This window comes from Periplaneta americana, chromosome 2 (genome assembly GCF_040183065.1).
Source record: "Periplaneta americana isolate PAMFEO1 chromosome 2, P.americana_PAMFEO1_priV1, whole genome shotgun sequence".
In the NCBI taxonomy this organism is placed as follows: domain Eukaryota; kingdom Metazoa; phylum Arthropoda; class Insecta; order Blattodea; family Blattidae; genus Periplaneta; species Periplaneta americana.
Genome location: NC_091118.1, coordinates 199,936,233 through 199,955,404, shown reverse-complemented (window position 1 = coordinate 199,955,404; position 19,172 = coordinate 199,936,233). Strand labels below are relative to the sequence as shown.

At 37.1% G+C, this 19,172-nt stretch overlaps 1 protein-coding gene across 1 annotated transcript in view; it reads left to right on the top strand.

Moving 5' to 3' along the window:
- The window catches only part of Pkc98E (Protein kinase C), a 67,497-nt gene that overhangs the window by 6,264 nt on the left and 42,061 nt on the right, over nucleotides 1–19,172 (top strand). The window contains exons 2-3 of the mRNA XM_069819365.1: nucleotides 6,992–7,052; nucleotides 7,667–7,826. Of these exons, the coding sequence (XP_069675466.1) occupies nucleotides 6,992–7,052; nucleotides 7,667–7,826 (221 nt within the window). The remainder of the gene's footprint in view (nucleotides 1–6,991; nucleotides 7,053–7,666; nucleotides 7,827–19,172) is intronic.

Genomic DNA, 19,172 nt, shown 5'->3' with positions numbered 1-19,172 from the left:
ATACAATAGTGACATACATATTTAAATTATGAATATTTACAATGCACTTAAAAGATTCCCCAGTAATATTCTTCAGTTAAGTTTTAACCACTAGTACATGTTTATTTAAATTGAGATAAAATCTATAAGAAAAAGTAATAACTAATTTATGAGCTAATGTAATTGAATTCAGTCTACATGCAATATGTAAAGAATTATAATTAAACTGAGATAGCTAGTGGTTAAAATGATGAGAATTAATATAATTGAAGTTTACTAAAACTATGTTATAGGGGGCAAAATATAAATCTAAAATATACTGATATAATGAGAATATTAATGTAATGAGATTTTGCCATTAGAGGTTTTGTATTCTATTTAGAGAAATTAATGGTTATAATACGAATGGACAGATGTTAGTTTCATTATAAGTAACAAATTTTAATCAGTAATTAATTTCTTAAGCAAGAATTTATGTAATTTTGACCTAAATGAAGTTATTGTCAAACAACTCTTTACATCACTCTGAAGCGAGTTCCAATTTCTAGCAACTGAAACTGTATACGATGAACAATATAAAGATGTCTTGTAGTAAGGTATAATGAGTAAATTGTTATGATGAGACCTGGTATTTAGCTCGTGTTATCGGATGAATTTTGGAAATGAAAAGCCAAATAGTAGCAGTGTGCAGAATTTGAAAGAATGAGAACAAGAGAATTCAGAGCTCGTCGATCGCTTAGCCTTAGCCAAGACAGAGTTTTAAAAGACTGGAAAACATGATTATACTTATAAATATTGCAAATGTAACAGATGCATGGTTGGTCTTGGTAGCGTAGTCTGTATAGCGCTGGCCTTATGTGCTCGAAGTTGCAGGTTCGACCCTGGCTGAGGTCGATGGCATTTTAATGTGACAGGCTCATGTCAGTAGATTTACTGGCATGTAAAAGAACTCCTGCAGGACAAAATTCTGGCACACTGGCAACGCTGATATAACCTCTGCAGTTGTGAGCGGCATTAAATAAACCATAAAAGGTTTTGTATTCTATTTATAGAAATTAATGGTTATAATAATGGACACATGTTAGTTTCATTATAAGTAACAAATATTAATCAGTAATTAATCTGTTAAGCAAGAATTTACATAATTTTGACCTAAATGAAATTATTGTCCAACAACTCCTTACATCACTTGGAAGCGAGTTCCAGTTTCTAGCAACTGAAACTAAAGGATGAAGAAAATAAAGATGTCTTGTGGTGAAGTATAATGAGTAAATTGTTATGATGAGTCCTGGTACTTAGCTGAGGATATTGGATAAATTTTGAAAATGAGAAGCCAAATAGATTGGGGTAGCACTGTGTAGAATTTGAAAGAATGAGAATAAGAGAATGCAGAGCTCATTGGTCGCTTAGCCTTAGCCAAGACAGAGTTTGGAAAGACAGGGAAACATGATCATAGTTACAAATATTGCAAATGTAATGTATGCAAGGTCAGTCTTGGTAGTGTAGTCGGTATAGCATGGCCTTCTGTGCTGGAGGTTGGGGGTTCGATCCTGGCTGAGGTCGATGGCAGAGTGTGGTTAAATGCGACAGGCTCATGTCAATAGATTTACTGGCATGTGAAAGAACTCCTGTGAGACAAAATTCCAGCACACCGGCGACACTGATATAACCTCTGCAGTTGCGAGCGCCATTAAATAAACCATAAAAAATATAAAAACGGATGCACGCATTATGCACATGTAGCCTGCTGTTCAAATTTGCATTTAGGTTACTTAATATAATATCACAATAGTCGAAGTGTGACATCACGAGTGTTTGTACAAGGATTAATTTTAGTTTATCAGGAAGAAAGTGCTTCAGTCGCTTCAATGAGTGAATAATCGAAAATATTTTTTTAGAAGTGTGATTCACTTATTCATTCCATTCCAGATGACAAGCCATATAAATGCCAAGGTTCTTCACAGTCGAGCTGTATGGAATAGTAATATTGCTTACAATTATCGGTGGCAAATTTTGTGTGTCACACTTCGATCTTTGAGGTTCTATTAAGATAGCCTGCAACTTGCATTTAAATTAAGTCCGTACATTTTCGACCATAAGAATATTGAATTCAAGTCATTATAAACTTTAGTTATAGCGTCTACGTAGTTAGGTCGAGTATGCAGATAGATTTGTGTGTCGTCAGCATAAATATGGTGTTGGCAGTATGTTAGATGAGAAGAAATATCATTATAAATAGAAAGTAATGAAGGTCCTAGAACAGAGCCCTGCAGTATGCCAGTCTTCATGGTACGCCAAGTGGAATAACGATTTATTATTAATAGACACGCACTGTTGACGTTCACGAAGGTAGGTCATAAGGTAAGGAGATATAATTGCGTCAGTCCAGTCGCATAGTGCATAAGGTTCCAAATGAATAATGATAAAGTTAATGGTTCAGGTACTACTGTTACCAATCGATTATCGAGTATTGCCATAACTCCCTCACAATCGAATGAAATTGAATTATAAATTTAATAAATAATTCGAACAATTTTCTGTTAGCTTCAAAGGGATTGTCGTAATAATAATTTAAAAAATATATATTATTTTTTAAGTTTCTTTAGGGTGCAAAATATTTAAGAAATTGTTTTTTATTTTATTTTTATTTTTTTACGAAATATTCACCGAAATCAGGGTAAAATAATCGACATAAAATCACATCCCTAGTTATACTGTATTACATATACGAGGTCTGTCTAAAAAGTATCCGACCTTTAGCCAGAAAAAATATTTCAAATACCTGACGGGGTTGGGACCCTAATCCCCTTCAAAGTAGGCCCCTTGTGCTTGCACACACTTAGCCCACCGATCCTTCCACTGCCGGAAACACCTCTGGAAGTCTTCTTTTGGAATGGTGTTCAGCTCCGTCGTCGCATTCCGCATTATCTCTTCTCTACTCTCAAAATGGGATCCTTTCAGTGGTGTCTTCAATTTTGGAAACAACCAGAAGTCGCAAGGAGCCAGGTCTGGAGAGTAGGGAGGTTGGTGAACGGTTGTAATTCCATGTTTGGCCAAGAAAGTGTGTATCAATTGGGATGAATGTGCGGGGGCGTTGTCGTGATGCAAGTGCCAGTTGTTCGCCATCCACATGTCTGGTCTTTTGCGCCGAACTGCATCACGGAGTCGCCGGAGAACATCGTGATAGTACTCCTTTGTCACCATTTGTCCTTCCGGTGCGTATTCGTGATACACAATTCCATGGACATCAAAGAAAACAGTCAGCATCACCTTGATTTTGCTTCGCACCTGCCGCGCTTTCTTCGGCCTTGGAGACTCGGGATGCTTCCATTGCGACGACTGTCTTTTTGTTCCTGGGTCATACCCGTACACCCATGACTCATCTCCAGTTATCACGGTGTTCAGAAACCCAGGATCAGTGTTGGCGGTGTCCAGAAGGTCCTGTGCAACGTCACGACGGAGGTCCTTTTGTTCCGGGGACAACAACTTGGGCAAGAATTTCGCAGCCACTCGGTTCATGTTCAAATCATCACGCAAAATTGCATGTGCAGAATCTTTACTCACTCCAACCTCTTCGGCAATCTCCCGCACGGTCAAACGACGATCTGCCATCACCAAATTTCGCACCCTCTCAACAACAGCTGCACTCCGAGCAGTTTGGGGCCTGCCACAACGCTGCTCACTCTCCGCTGATGTGCGGCCACCTTTGAATCGGTTGAACCACTCCTTAATTTGTGTTACACCCATCGCATCTTCCCCAAACACCTGCTGAATCTTACGAATTGTTTGACTTTGAGAATCATCAAGCTTTTGACAAAATTTGATGCAGTATCTTTGCTCAATTCGTTCAGTCATCTTGCGAGAAAACTAAATCCGACAAACACCTAGAACAGCACCTTACTTGGCGACCACCAGCCAGTGACTGGCACAAGCGAATGCGGTGAAAAAATTCAAGCATGCGCATTACAGTTCCTCCTTCCACCATGCACAGTGGCGCCGCCTTAGAATCACAACTTTACGCGGGAAAAATTAAGGTCGGATACTTTTTAGACAGGCCTCGTACACTATATTTCTTCAGACAACTCAGGAATTTGATGGAAAGCCCTTTAACTTCTAAGCAAATAAAATTATGAGGAATGTTACTAACCTGAGATTGTACTAGTTATTACTGCAGTTACTGATGTTAATTAGTGGCATAGAAGAGGTGGGATTATTCATTCTTGTAACATGAATTGTGAGACATGTCGCCCCGGCCACATGTGGAACATTCTAGGTTAGATTTAGAAGTGCACGTGTGCAATAGTTGGTGCAGCTTATAACATTAAATTTCATGAAGAATTAAACAACATTTTTATGTGCGCTCATTAATCTGGCATCCCTCTGTGCAAGGAATGGCCGGATTAGCAAGAGTCTACTGTAATATCATAATGAACACGACACACAAGCAATACACTCTCTCTCCACTGAACTACGTTGTTGACTGCTGGGAACTCATCACTCGTTGGATGTCACTGTATTTTGTTTGCAACATCACATGTAATGCATCATATTCGCAGTTTTGCAACCCATCTAGCTTTCAGTTAATTTGTTGATGACTTCTCAATGAATGTAAGTGTTTGATCCTTGGAAAATTATTAGATTTTTCGAGAATGCAGCAATGAGGCAGGGTTTCCCTGAGTAGTGTGGTTTCCCAGTTATTCTTATTTTACCTTTGCTCACCTATCAATCTGATCATTCTTTCTTAATAACACCAATTTAGAAGAAATGTTGTATAGAGTTATTCACGAAGTTTGGTTCACACTTGAAGGGTACACAGGAAAAACGAACAAGGTCACAAAGCTGTTAAGGGTGATGTCATTATCTAATTCAATGTATTACTACAAGCTTTAGTGTTATTTTTACCAAAATTGGGAAAGGTGAATTAAAACCACTGACACTCATCATTTCTCCATTTCAAGTAGAAACACCAATAAATTTTGCAGTAATATACTGAAATAGATCATTACCTCACCCTTAATGGAAATGTGACATTGTTAGTTTTTCCCGTGTACCCTTCACTTAGGTTGTGCACATACTTACCTCCAAAACGTCTTTAAGCAGAAGTGTTTTTACTTAAATATGCTTAAACGGTTTTTGTTTTTCATTGATAATGTAGGAATGCTGCAGACTACTCTAGCATGATTATAAAAATGCTACACAACATGTTTAAGCATGCCTGAGCATGATTGAACAAAAGCAAAAACGCTTCTTTACAGCACAGTTAAGCAAGTTCGAACATGATTGAGCAAAAAGCAAAAATACTGTTCAGCATAATGCAGCAAATTTGAGCAGAGCTAGTAGGTACTGCTCATAGCACTGACCACTGTTTCAAGGCAAAATATTTGGTTGCGTGTATGTGCTTTCAATATGCAGGTCCACACCTGTGGAGTAACAGTTAGCACGTCTAGCTGCGAAACCAGGTGGCCCGGATTCGATTTCTGGTCGGGGCAAGTTACCTGGTTGAGGTTTTTCCGGGGTTTTCCCTCAACCCAATATGAGCAAATGCTGGGTAACTTTCGGTGTTGGACCCCGGACTCATTTCACCGGCATTATCACCTTCATCTCATTCAGACGCTAAATAACCTAAGCTGTTGATAAAGCATCGTAAAATAACGTACTAAAATAAAAATCAACATGCAGGTGTCCCTGCTAACACAGTTTCCAGTGTTGTGAGATTATTACATCCGATATAGCAATGTCGTGAGTAAGTTGCGAGCGAATTTTTGTGAATTTGGAAATAGATACTGAAAAAATAATAAATTGCCCTTGTGGAACAGAGACATTCGATTTATAAACCTAGAGTCATGTTGTCACTATTCATATTTAACACATAATCAACTGTATTTATGGCCATTGTTGTAATATTACGGAATTTGTTATCTCTGTGTAGTTCATTAATAAAGTTCTTAAAAGTGTTTCCTTAAATGTTTGTTTTAGTCTTCTGCATAAGAAGTTTCCACAGTTAATTCCCGATTTACCACGAAAATTGTCTGTTGCTGCATTTAGATTGGCAACAGGCCATGATTGTTTGGCCAAACACCTGCATAGAATTGGAATATATCAGTCCCCTAACTGCCCATTGTGCAACTCAAACCAAGAAATGGATTCGGAACACCTCAAAATCTATGCTTCAGTGGCTGGCCATGATGATAATATCTTTGAAAAATATTGGAGTTCAAGAGGTCAAATGACTTTATTGTCAAACGCCTGGCCTTAGAAAACAACAACAACATAAGTTTCCATCCAGTGCCTTAACACTACAACCACATCATCCTCCACTGTCATTGCAAGATTAATTTTTGTTCTGCTTCTTGTCTCTCATGGCTCATATGTTTTCAGAAAATGCAAATGTTTTAGTTTCTAGCAAAAATGTTAAAAAGTGCGAAACAAAAACGTTGTTAAGCAAAGTGCTTTCTAGAAAAACAAAATTGTTTCGCTTTTCAGCAAAAAACCTTTCTGCTATAAGCAAAAACGATTCTGCTGAAAGTAATTTTGATAGACGAGGTAATTTTCGTTAAAAGATCGTGTAAATGTCAGTTTGATCACACATAAAGTAATTTGGTTGCTATGTGAAAGAAAATAATAAAATAACAATAATAATTTTTTTAGGCCTAAAATACTCAGAAATATTGAGCAGTACCAAAAAGAAAGCTTGTTCTAGTAAACATTTATTTTGGTGTTTTGTATTTTTTGTTTATTTTTATTCAACACAATTACTAGTAGGCCTACTTTTCAGATTGCTAAAAGACAGCAATTCGGACCCACTTTTACTCAGAATGACGAGAAATTACTTTCTATAGTTCTGGTGAAAGCTCGTGAATCATTCTCTATAGGAATATACAATAATTAATAGAAACTTCCTCAATTTCAGTACGTTCAATGATCTTCCAGGAGTTCAAATGTATGAGTAAATCTTATACTTTCCTGCCACTACTTGAATTGATTTGTGATATTTTATTTTCTTTGTTTTCAGGTGGATCTTGAACCGCATGGCAAGCTGCACATCCGGATCGAGCTGAAATGGAAATCACAAGGTACTAAAATCTGTAAATTTCACAAAATCGGTGTTTCAGCTGAGTGTTAGCAGTTGAGACATTCTCAAATAAAGTGCAGTGGCGAAGTCAGTACTTATTAAAGATTGGGTAGACAGAATGTAGTACATTACTATGTTATAAAGGAGAACATTTTATTCCTGTTGTTAGGGAACTTTCAAAAGTCGCTAAATTATATTTAAACCATTTACAATATGAACGTTTTATTAATTTTGTTTCTGAACAATAAAATTGTCAAAAGTAGTTAGATTAGCTATGCTAAATTGACAACATTGACTTAAAGCACGAGAAGACACAAGACACATTCAATCACTAATGAACCAAAAAAACATTAATTACACTTTTCAGTGATAAATGTGTATTATTACATTCAACATTATGTTTTAACTCAATATTACATGGGTTTTTTAAAGTGATTGGTTATTTTTTTTTTATTTGGTTAGTGTATTTATGAAACAGAGTTGTTAAAATGATCGAGAATAACTGTTCTGTACTCACAAGTACTGTACAAGAAGTACTGTTGTAAACTTTGCAAATTCATTTTTTTCGTCATATTTTATTATTGATTTTTACATACATACTCATTGTTATTGCAGAACATCAGACTGCAAAACCCCGGGAGTTCAAGGAGAAGCAGGGCTTCAACAGGAGGCGTGGGGCCATGAGACGACGTGTGCACCAGGTGAATGGTCACAAGTTCATGGCCACATTCCTCCGACAGCCAACCTTCTGCTCCCACTGCCGCGACTTCATTTGGTAAGTACTGTATTTCCTTAACTGTGTTGCTTATTTAAGAAACTTGTAGTTTTGGTTTTTCCCATTATTTTTCATCTTTTTCATAATCATAGCCACATATAGTTTACAAACCAGAACATACAATAATATTTAGTAATATTGTAAAGGTCCACTATAACTATGAATTGTAAAGTTGGCTGACAAATAAATGTCAAATATACGGTAACATCATAGGGAACTGTTAACTGAAGTGCTATCAAGTAGAGGATAAGAAAGAAGTGTATTGCAAGCAGGCGAAGGAGTTTATAGAAAGATTTATGCAGTGAAAATACACCATAGTTACAAATTATTGGACGATTTCAGAAGGCTATATTTTCACCAATAACTTACTTATTTACAAATGGCTTTTAAGGAACCTGCAGGTTCATTGCTGCCCTCACATAAGCCCGCCATCGGTCCCTATCCTGTGCAAGATTAATCCAGTCTCTATCATCATATCCCACCTCCCTCAAATCCATTTTAATATTATCCTCCCATCTACATCTCGGCCTCCCCAAAGGTCTTTTTCCTTCCGGTCTTCTAACTAACACTATATGCATTTCTGGATTCGCCCATACGTGCTACATGCCCTGGCCATCTCAAACATCTTGATTTAATGTTTCTAAATACAATGCGTGTAGTTCTGCATTGTGTAACTTTCTCCATTCTCCTGCAACTTCATCTCTCTTAGTCCCAAATATTTTCCTAAGAACCTTATTCTCAAACACCCTTAATTTCTGTTCCCCTCTCAAAGTGAGAGTCCAAGTTCCACAACCATACAGAACAACCGATAATATAACTGTTTTATAAATTCTAACTTTAAATTTTTTGACAGCAGACTAGATGACAAAAGCTTCTCAACCGAATAATAACAGTTATTTCCCATATTTATTCTGTGTTTAATTTCCTCCCAAGTGTCATTTATATTTGTTACTGTTCCTCCAAGATATTTGATTTTTTCCACCTCTTCAAAGGATAAATCTCCAATTTTTATATTTCCATTTCGTACAATATTCTGGTTATGAGACATAATCATATATTTTTTTTTTTTTTCGGGATTTACTTTCAAACCTATTGCTTTACTTGCTTCAAGTAAAATTTCCGTGTTATTGAACATTTGAAAGATAGAAGTTTCAAGTTTTATACTGACCTTAGATCCACTCGATGTGAGCCCCACGTGTAATATGACAGACGTTCAGGCGGTGATCCCATTCTTGTCAAATCCTCTGAAGCATGTCTTGTGTGATGTTCCTGATTGCTGTGTTAATGTGCCTTCTCAATTTGGCCAATGTCGCTGGAAGTGGAGTTATGCACCTAAACATTGTCGTTGATACTCCACAGCAGAAGGTGCTGCCTGTATTATTGCATGACCAATCCATCGACCTGGTAGGTGTTGATTTAGGTACCTCCTGACCTCTGCATGCCATTGTGGAGAGGCTTCGTCTTGTTGGAAAATGGACCCCTGTTCCTCTTCATCCATGAGTTGTGGCATTATCAATTTTCCTAAATCAGTACCTACTAGGTCGATGGATTGGTCATGCAACAAATACAGACAGCACCTTCTACACATGGTCAACCCGTTCACCGGATTTCACTAATAAAATAATTAATTTAATGAATATAGAAAATACAGTATATTTGAAACTGAAAGCAATGTACATTTAATTTGAAATCATAAATCAGGCTCTGAGTACATACTGAACATTCAGCACATGACAGCTGGTTATTTTATTTCATTTCTTAATTATTGTCCACACCCGCAGACAATACCAACTCATTCAATCAAAGTATAGAATATTGCGTTCTCAGATGTAGTGTGGGATTTCTTTTATGAAGACACAGGGTTGCCAGATACAGGGATTGGAACCGTCGTACCAACATATGAAAATTGTCATACTTAAGCATAAAATTGTCGTACTTTTCTCAGCTTCCTAATATATATAATTCTAGTCCACCGCTGTATAGTAATGGTTAGCATGTCTGACTGTGAAACAAGCAGGCCGAGGTTCAAATCCTGGTTGAGACAAGTTACCTGGTTGTTGAGGTTGTTTTAGGGGTTTTCCCTTAACCCATTAACAGCAAATGCTGGGTAACTTTCGGCACTGGAGTCATTTCGCTGTCCCTATCACCTTCATGTCATTGACGCCAGATAAGTATCGCAGTCCATAAAGAATCGTAAAATAAACCTATATTTATATAGGTTATATCTACCAGTAAATTTTAGTTCTAATTGAGAATACTATTAATTATTGTTCACGTTGACAATGACATTCAGCAATGAAACATATCACCACTCATTTCTTCATCATCAATACTGTCATCATCGTAAAACGTGCACAGTGCCGCTTGGTTAGAAACAGCTTTATTATATTTAAAGTCGGCAGAAATTTGATCTTTGGCGACAGATATTTTAGCATCAATCAATGCGGCACTCAAAATTATATCAAATTAATTCATCTATAATCGACTCAAACTCGACACCTCTATAATGTCGGCGCGTTCTTAATGCTACTGCGGTACTATTTCAATGATAAAAGACTTCCGTTGTCGAAGGAACAAGGAAGTTAATAAAATTAAACCTGTATTACTTTGATGCAGCAGAAGATATCAGATGATTGAAGATTTATGAATCATATGACGAGACAAAGAGAAAGGTAGAAAATAGAAAAGACTGGAGAATGCTGGGATTGCAGTGAAAGACCTGCCCCTGGGCAGAACACTATGAGTGAATGAATACTTTGATATAACCGCGCTGTGTACGTGAAACCTAGAGCTAAAGATAACAAATTATGACTTTCGATTTTCAAAACATTTTCCCCCTTTAAAGCATGTTTCTTTCATATTAGTCAAAGATATACTTAATGAAGAAAACTTGTCTAAAAGGGACGAATTAACCATCAATTTTATTTTAATTATAAACCAACATTAAAGTTCCAAAATAATGTTTTCCCTTCAGTGAAATAGTCGTACAAAATTACGTACGACATAGAGTGCTGTCGTACCTCGTACAATTAGTCAAAATAATCGTATGCGTACGACTATAGTCGTACATATGGCAACCCTGTGAAGACATGCCAGATATAGCCTTAAGCAGCCTTGGGTTGCCAGTTTTGACATGTTCTGGCAAGTAAGCTATATTATGTGGCTCTGCATCATCATAATCACACATCCAAAGGTATTTCTATTGTTGTGAGTTGTGTCGAAACAAAACCTTTCCCAAAGCTTTCTGTCTTTCTAGTTCTTCTCTTTTTCACTGCTAAATATATTATAAATGTTTTTATTCTTTAATTTATTTTTCTTATCAGTCTCTGTGGTTTAGTAGTTACTGTACTTCTCTCTGGAACCAAACTGATGCGAGTTCAGTTCTGGCTAGGGTAATGCATTTTTAGGCAGAAATACTGTATTTACAACTCGCTTCCATCAGATGAAGTGGAGCTATTGATTCCAATTAGTAATTTTACTGTATTTGAAAGACGCATTTTATCATGAATGTGGATGAATAAAAGAAAAATTGTAGTCTCGCCGTCCTCAGATCTTGGTAATAGGACTGTGGAGGTCTCCATTACATCCAAAACTCCACTGATCTACAATCATTTCCTGGCAGGTATTTGATTACTCGTCATTAATCTATACAGAGCCAGTTGTGTACTTGTATCCACAGTCTTCTACGTGTAATGATATCCACTATACCCCTTTTCATCAACTTTGTTCTTGGAGATCACAGCTTTTTAGCTGCCCAGAACAACACTAATCATTCGTGCTTAAGTAACATTGAACTAGTTGTAATGTTAAGACTTAGTCGCAATTAGTTATGTAAGGTAAATATTACATGCGCCTTAACAAAATATTGTAGCCACAAAGAAGATGAGACATTTGAATTAAGTCACATGAAAAGCATTATAGCATACATGTACTTACTTACTTACTGTGTCCCAGCTGTGAAGCCATGGCAGGAAAGCATGTTACATGTTTAGTCAGTAATGATGAAAAGCACAGATGAAATTATGACCAATTTATTGAAAACAAACTTATGTATTTTACAACAGTGGTTGCAATGCCTGATGCAAGGAGTCTTAAATTATTAACACATTAAACAAGTTCTCCAAGAATGAATTGTGGGTTTCATGAGATTTCTGTGGATTATTATGCATAATGGATTGAAAGTGCTTTTATTTAATTCAGTAACTCACAAAGACAACTGTAGTTTCATTCTCGAAACTGGGTGATATGTTCTACGTGTCGGTGTATCCCTGATACAGCACAGAATATTTTTATTCTAACTTTTATTGGGAATGAAAGTAATCCTGGATACCTACAGATGGCAGAATTGTAAATCCGCCGCTGAATCTATCAGCTGACTGCTGGCCTCACATCTCATTCATTCATAGTTTTCTGCCCAAGGACAGGTCTTTCACTGCAAACCCAGCATTCTCCAGTCTTTCCGATTTTGTACCTTCCTCTTAGTCTCCGCATATGATCCATATATCTTAATGTTGTCGATCATCTGATATCTTCTTCTGCTCCAAACTCTTCTCCCATTCACCATTCCTTCCAGTGCATCCTTCAGTAGATAGTTTCAGTCAGTGACCCAGCCAATTCCTCTTTCTAATCAGTTTCAGCATCATTCTTTCTTCACCCATTCTTTCCAACACAGCTTTGTTTCTTATACTGTCTATCCATTTCACATGCTCCATCCTCCTCTATATCTATGTTTCTGTCCCATAAAGTGTTATACTCCACACAAAGCACTTCACTAGTCTCTTCCTTAGTTCTTTCTCCAGAGCTCTGCAGAAGATGCTCCTTTTTTATTAAAAGCTTCCTTGGCCATTGCTATCCTCCTTTTTACTTCCTGGCAGCAGCTCATGTTACTGCTTATAGTACACCCCAAGTATTTGAAGCTGTCCACTTGCTCTACTGCTTCATTTAGAATTCGCAAGTTTACCTTCTTTACTTTTCTTCCTGTGACCATGGCCTTCGACTTGTATAGGAGATATTTAGTGTTGATAACTCCCATGTGATCAGGAATTAAAAATCTCATTTAATGTCACTTATCACTTAAGCACTAGTTTTGGTATATCTGTAACAGTTAATATCATCTTAATAGTTAACCTCATCTTAATTGTAATTAATCTGAAACGATATAATTACATGTGTTATTTATTTATTGTAACATGCTCCTGGATTCTTGATATAAAAATTATTTACTATCATTTAAAAAAATATAATAATCTTCAGTAAGTATTGTACGATACCTAGAGAATTAGATATTTGCACCAAGGGTAGGGATTCTGTGTAGTTTCTTGTCCAGGAAAACATTTTCGGTATTGGGAATATTTAAAGAGACAGCCCATCCATACTGATATCACAAGAAGACATGCTTTTGAAATGATCAATTATAACCATCCTGTCAGATTGAAGTTAATATTCTAAACCGAAAATATATAAGGTGACCAGAAGTCCCAATTTGGCCGGAAGAGTTTCGGTTTTCAGAGTCATGTTCCTTTGTCCCCTCTAGGTTTGGCCAGGATGCTTGGATATTCCAGTTTTCCGAAGTTAAATGAAATTACCAATGATCTGAAATTGTAAATTTTAACTTTCAACACCAGTGAATAGTTATGAAGAAGTGTAGACAGAGTTAGGATATTAGTGTTAGGTTAAGTGGCGGATAAGAAATAAAAACAGCAGTCAACCACATACAGGACGATACCTTGAAAACATACATAATTGCTATACAAAAGGCTTTCTTATGTGGTCCAAGCAAATCAACAAGACGGTATGGTGCAGAAGTCGGTCTCTCCAGATCAACTCTATGGAAAATTTTGGATGATGATCTACTGCGCTTTGCTTGGGATGTCCAACGTATCTTAATGAAGCATTTCAGCGAAGATGAATTGTAGAGGACCAAAGCAATCTAAGCATTTTTAGAGACATGTTGCATTCTAAATTATTATACGAGGCGCATCCAGAAAGTAAGTTTTCCGAATTTTTCCCCTTGAAAGTAAACGTAATTAGCCGTGTCAATTGCGCATGCATAACAGATCTATGACTATCAATCATATGCCAGCCAGACAGGTCCCGCTTGGTGCCAGTACCGTGGCAGCAGTGGTCCGAAATGGAAGCCCTTATTTCTACTCCTGCTGCCTGCGAGGTTCGGTCGGTGATAAAGTTCTTTAATGCACAAAGCATTGCGCCAATTGAAATTCATTGGCAGCTCTGTCAGGTCTATGGGCCGAACATCATGAGTAAGCAGATGGTGCATCGCTGGTGTAGGCAGTTTTCCGAAGGTCGTCAAAGTGTCCATGATGAAGAGTGCAGTGGGCGACCGTCCCTCATCAATGATGATCGTGTTGAGCTGGTGCGCCAGTGCATCATGGAGAACCGTCGCTTCACGATCACGGAGCTGAGCAGCCATTTTCCGCAGATATCGCGATCCTTGTTGCATGAGATTGTTACTAAGCACCTCCTGTTCAAAAAAGTGTGTGCGAGGTGGGTGCCGAAAAACCTGACACCCGAACATAAAATTCAACGTTTAGGAGCAGCACTGACATTTCTGCAACGGTATCACGATGACGGCGACGAGTTCCTCGACAGGATCGTCACGGGTGATGAGACTTGGATTTCGCACTTCACCCCGGAAACCAAGCAGCAGTCAATGCATTGGTGGCATAGTGGATCTCCGGTCAGGACAAAATTCAAACAGACGCTGTCGGTACGGAAAGTGATGTGCACGGTGTTCTGGGACAGGAAGGGCATTCTGCTCATTGACTTCCTTCCAAGAGGTGAAACAGTGAATGCTGACTGTTACTGTGAAACACTGTGAAAATTACGACGTGCCATTCAAAACAAGAGGCGTGGAATGCTTACTGCAGGTGTTGTGCTCCTCCATGACAATGCTCGTCCACATACAGCTCGACGCACAGCACCTGTTTTGACGGAATTTGGCTGGAAGTTGTTTGATCATCCACCCTACAGTCCTGATCTTGCACCCAGCGATTTTCACGTTTTCTTGCACTTCAAGAAATTCCTGTCCTCCGGTGAGCATTTTGTCAACGACGAAGAGCTGAAGACATCTGTCACATGCTGGTTCCATTCACAGGCGGCAGAGTTCTACGACAGAGGGATACAAAAGTTGATCCCACGATACAACAAGTGTCTCAATTCTGATGGTGGCTATGTTGAAAAATAGCTGAAACATTGCTGTACCTGTTGCCAATAAATGTTTTCCTGAAAGTGTGTGTTCTTTTTTTTTTTAAATAGGGAAACTTACTTTCTGGATGTGCCTCGTATTGTGCAGATATAATTACTTATCAAAAATTTGCCAGTTTTCTAGCCTCTCTTGTTTTTATAAATATTGGTTAACACTATTGATACTGGCAATCGACATAGCTTAACAGTGATATCAACTGATGTTGTAAAGCTGCATTCAGACATGGATTTCACTCTTGTTTGGACTAATTGCCTGGTTACTCCCCTCTTCCTCTCCGCAATATTTTCTTCAGCTGTGAGTTAAATGTCAGATAATCCTATGATGAATCCTTGGAACTCAACTTGACAAATACCATCTCGCTATCACCATTTCCACTGAAGCTAGATAACCATGTAATTGATACAGCATTGTTAAATAATCAATTTGAATGAATACTAATGCTGTAGAATTGTTGGAAGTGCCTCAAAAATATCTGTCAGTTCTATTATGAATTATAAGTGGGAAACTATATAAAGGTAAAAAATTAGTACTTTTTTTTAGTTCAGCTATAGGTTTCCATCCCAAAGTAATTCTGTGTGCAATTTTTAATGGGAGCTTGCAGCACTTTTTTCTGTTTATCCATGAGGTCATCATCATTGAGTATTTTAATCTTCGATGCATGTCCATTGTTGATATTTGGATATTCTTTTGTTGTGTCAACAAATGAATGCAGTCGTGTATTAAATGTCATCCTTTTTGTTATTACAGCCAAACTTCATTTAATTTTTAAAACTATTTCTTAAGATTGAAATGAATGTTACAACAGAGCATTACAAATTTATTCTTGAAACTTACTTTCTCACTGGAGTTTTAGTGAAGAGCAATATCGTTATGAAGTTGATCATTGCGTGAATTAATTTCTGTCCAATGGTCACAATTTCAGTAACTTCCTCGACGAAACCTTCTCAGAATTGTTAATTGGTAAATTCAATATTTTGTTATTTATGTGACAAAATAATACACGTTTTAAAAAAACGGACATAAAAAAATAAAATACTAAGTGCGAAACTCAGACAAATTATTAAATCAGTAAAATCGTCTGTCTTTTGTTAGACTCAGCAAGCAAACCTATGTCATTGTGAACATGAAAACAAGTGTCAGAAGCTCTCATTGAAAACTGAACAAGGAATATACATTTTAATGTAAATTGGTAACATCAGATCCAAATTTAGACTGTTATATTATGTCCTATTAAGAGAAAGCAGTTGAAACCATCCATATTTCTTGGCAATTGTCAACAGAAGGAGCAGCTTTGCTTCTATAAGTGAAGTTGTTGGCTATACGTTCACAGTAATGTGCCAATAACTGCTTAAAGCTCCAAATCAGTTTGACCTCGTGAAGAGATAACAAGATTGTTTAGTGTTCGGAGGCAGGCATGCTGGTGATTTACTGATTACACAAATACACATATAAAATATTGAGGTTCTGAATGAATCCAATTTCACTGTAGAAAGAGGGAATATGAAATGTGAAAGGAAATATGATAGAAATATTTGTTTGATTTAGATCAAATTGTAAAATAGTGCAAAATGCTAGCAAAGCCAACAATGTTGGAATTTTAAAGTTGAAGAGAAGTAAAGCCAAGGGCTCTGCATTAAAGATTTATAGCACAAAAGGAACTTTCTTCCTGCATGAGAGGAATCGGGGCAAAATTTACAAATCATTTCTCACCCAACTTCTTACTTCATGGGTAGTTTTTTTCTGAAGGCCTTGAGACTAAAGCAGCCTTTCTTTTGTAACAGATGTGACATGTATACAGTTTTAGAAGCTAATTTTTAAAAATGTAAATAGTTGTTTCGATATTCCATTCTCACCTTATCACTTTATGGTCTTTCTTAGACACATGTGAATTTCCATCTTTATTGCTCTGAAGATTTTTCATTTTATCGTCATTTTTGCGCCGTAACGGATGTGACAATAATGTCACCCATCTCAACACTCAATTCTTTTAAATAATTATATTTTAGAAATCCTTTACTAGTACTTAAAGAATGACATTAACTATATGTGTTAAGTTCCATGACTATTTATTTTAATTTAAAAAATAATGTTTTTTTTTTTTTTTTTTTTTTTCTTTAACGAGTATGACATGGATTGTAACAGATGTGACATGGATTTGTAATGGATGTGATAATTAACACGTAACACAAGTTTTTACTTGGAAAATTAATGCTTCACAAGTATTCTGTGAACACATAAAGCTACCGGTATGAAATATTCAGACTTTTTATTACAAATTAACATTATTATCTTATTTACACACCAAGGTAAATGATTTTCTTTTTAGTATGAGGTATTTGTTGTAAAAGAATGGCTGAAAAGTTTCTGGTGTTCAAACCAGAAATTTGGAAATTGTTAATGAGCTTATGTCTAAACCTCCCTTCAAACTGATCACATAGCTATCCACAGCAGATAGTAGACACCGTGAAGGTACATGGGTGGCAGGAAGGTAAAGTTTCTTGCTTTCAAGATCTCGGCATTAGAATGAGGTGGTGTTGTGTGGTGCTAACCACCATGCTCTGACCACCTTTTACACCTGAGAAAGACTCTCTACTCAATTTGACTGGAGGTAGAGTGGACCTCAAGGCTGTTCTCGTTTGGCAACGAGAAAATCTCACTGCCACCACCTGGCAGCCACGTCTGGGTCTGTGGTTCAAGTACTAGCATGCTGATCTTCCATTTAGACGACCTGGATTTGATCCTCGACCAGGTCCTAATAGATTTTGTGATGGACAAAGTAGAGGGTTTTTCTCGGGGTACACACATTTCCTTCTGTCATTCCACCAACACTCTCCACCTCCTCTCATTTCATCTGTAGTCTGCAATAATTAAAAATAGGCTTGGATGAACCTTGGAGGCAGTACGGATTTCTGTTAATATAGGATGGGCTTGGGGCTCCGTGTCCTTGGGGCTTATCGGGCTACTCAACCAAGGATGGAACCTGGTCCCATCAGGCTGAGGCAGGATGGCTTACATGTCAGCATTGCATTCACGAATGTTATCCAGACAGTGGTGGTGCATCCTATGTGTTCAATAGTTCAAAGAACTAACAAAAAAAAAAAAAACAATTTAATTGTTTAAATAAATTTATTTATAATTTACACTATCATTCTTTATTTCTTGCTCATCTTTATTAAGTTTACTTGCGGCTCTGATGTATTTTTGTTGTATGAAAACTTACGAATCGCAGAGATCAAATACATGCTTACAAGGTTTAATTTCTCCTCTGAACCTTGCCGAGCCAGCTTCTGGACTTGCGTGCTGGGCTAAAGGTAAAGGAGGAATGCTGCAGGGGAAACATGTGCATGTGCTAGTTAAAAGACCAGCACACTGCACCGAGCGTAGTTGTCCAGTGACATAATAGTAAGACAGCCGACATGCTATGGCGGAAACATAAGAATGGTCGTTCATGGTGTTTTAGTCGTAATATATTCATCTGTGAGTGTGAATAGTGTTCAATATATTTTACAAACAAATTTTTCATTTTTAATCATGGAAGATAAGTGTAAAATAAAGAAGCTTGGAAGGCTGTTACCTCAACTCGATTTAAAGCAAACACAAACAAGCCGAAATAAGACATTTTGCAGGGCTTTCAATGTAAAAATATATGAAAGATACAGTTGGATTTGTTGTTGTGAATCTACAAATAAATTATTTTTGTTTCCCGTGCCTGCTATTTGCTAAGGGTAAAGATACGAGTTGGACATGCACTGGTGTGTCAGATTTAAGCCATTTGACAGAAAAAATTAAGCAGCATGAGGAATCTATTGCTCATAAGAATGCTTGCCTAGATTTATCAGTCCTTGGAACAACAGAAATCAAGCAACAGCTTAGCACAGCTTTCAGGCAGAATATTGAAAGACAGAATGATAATGTAAGGAAAAATCGCTATGTTCTTTCAAAGATAATTCATCATCATCATCATCATCATCATCATCATCATCATCATCATCAGGCTGATTTTAAGATAATGGCTGGTAAGCATAAAGTTGAAGTAAATGCTGTTGCTAAGGTTTTCGTAATATATACTACGGCCTTTATGTATAAAAACCCATAGTAAATTCTTTCCTGCGTAACAGAAA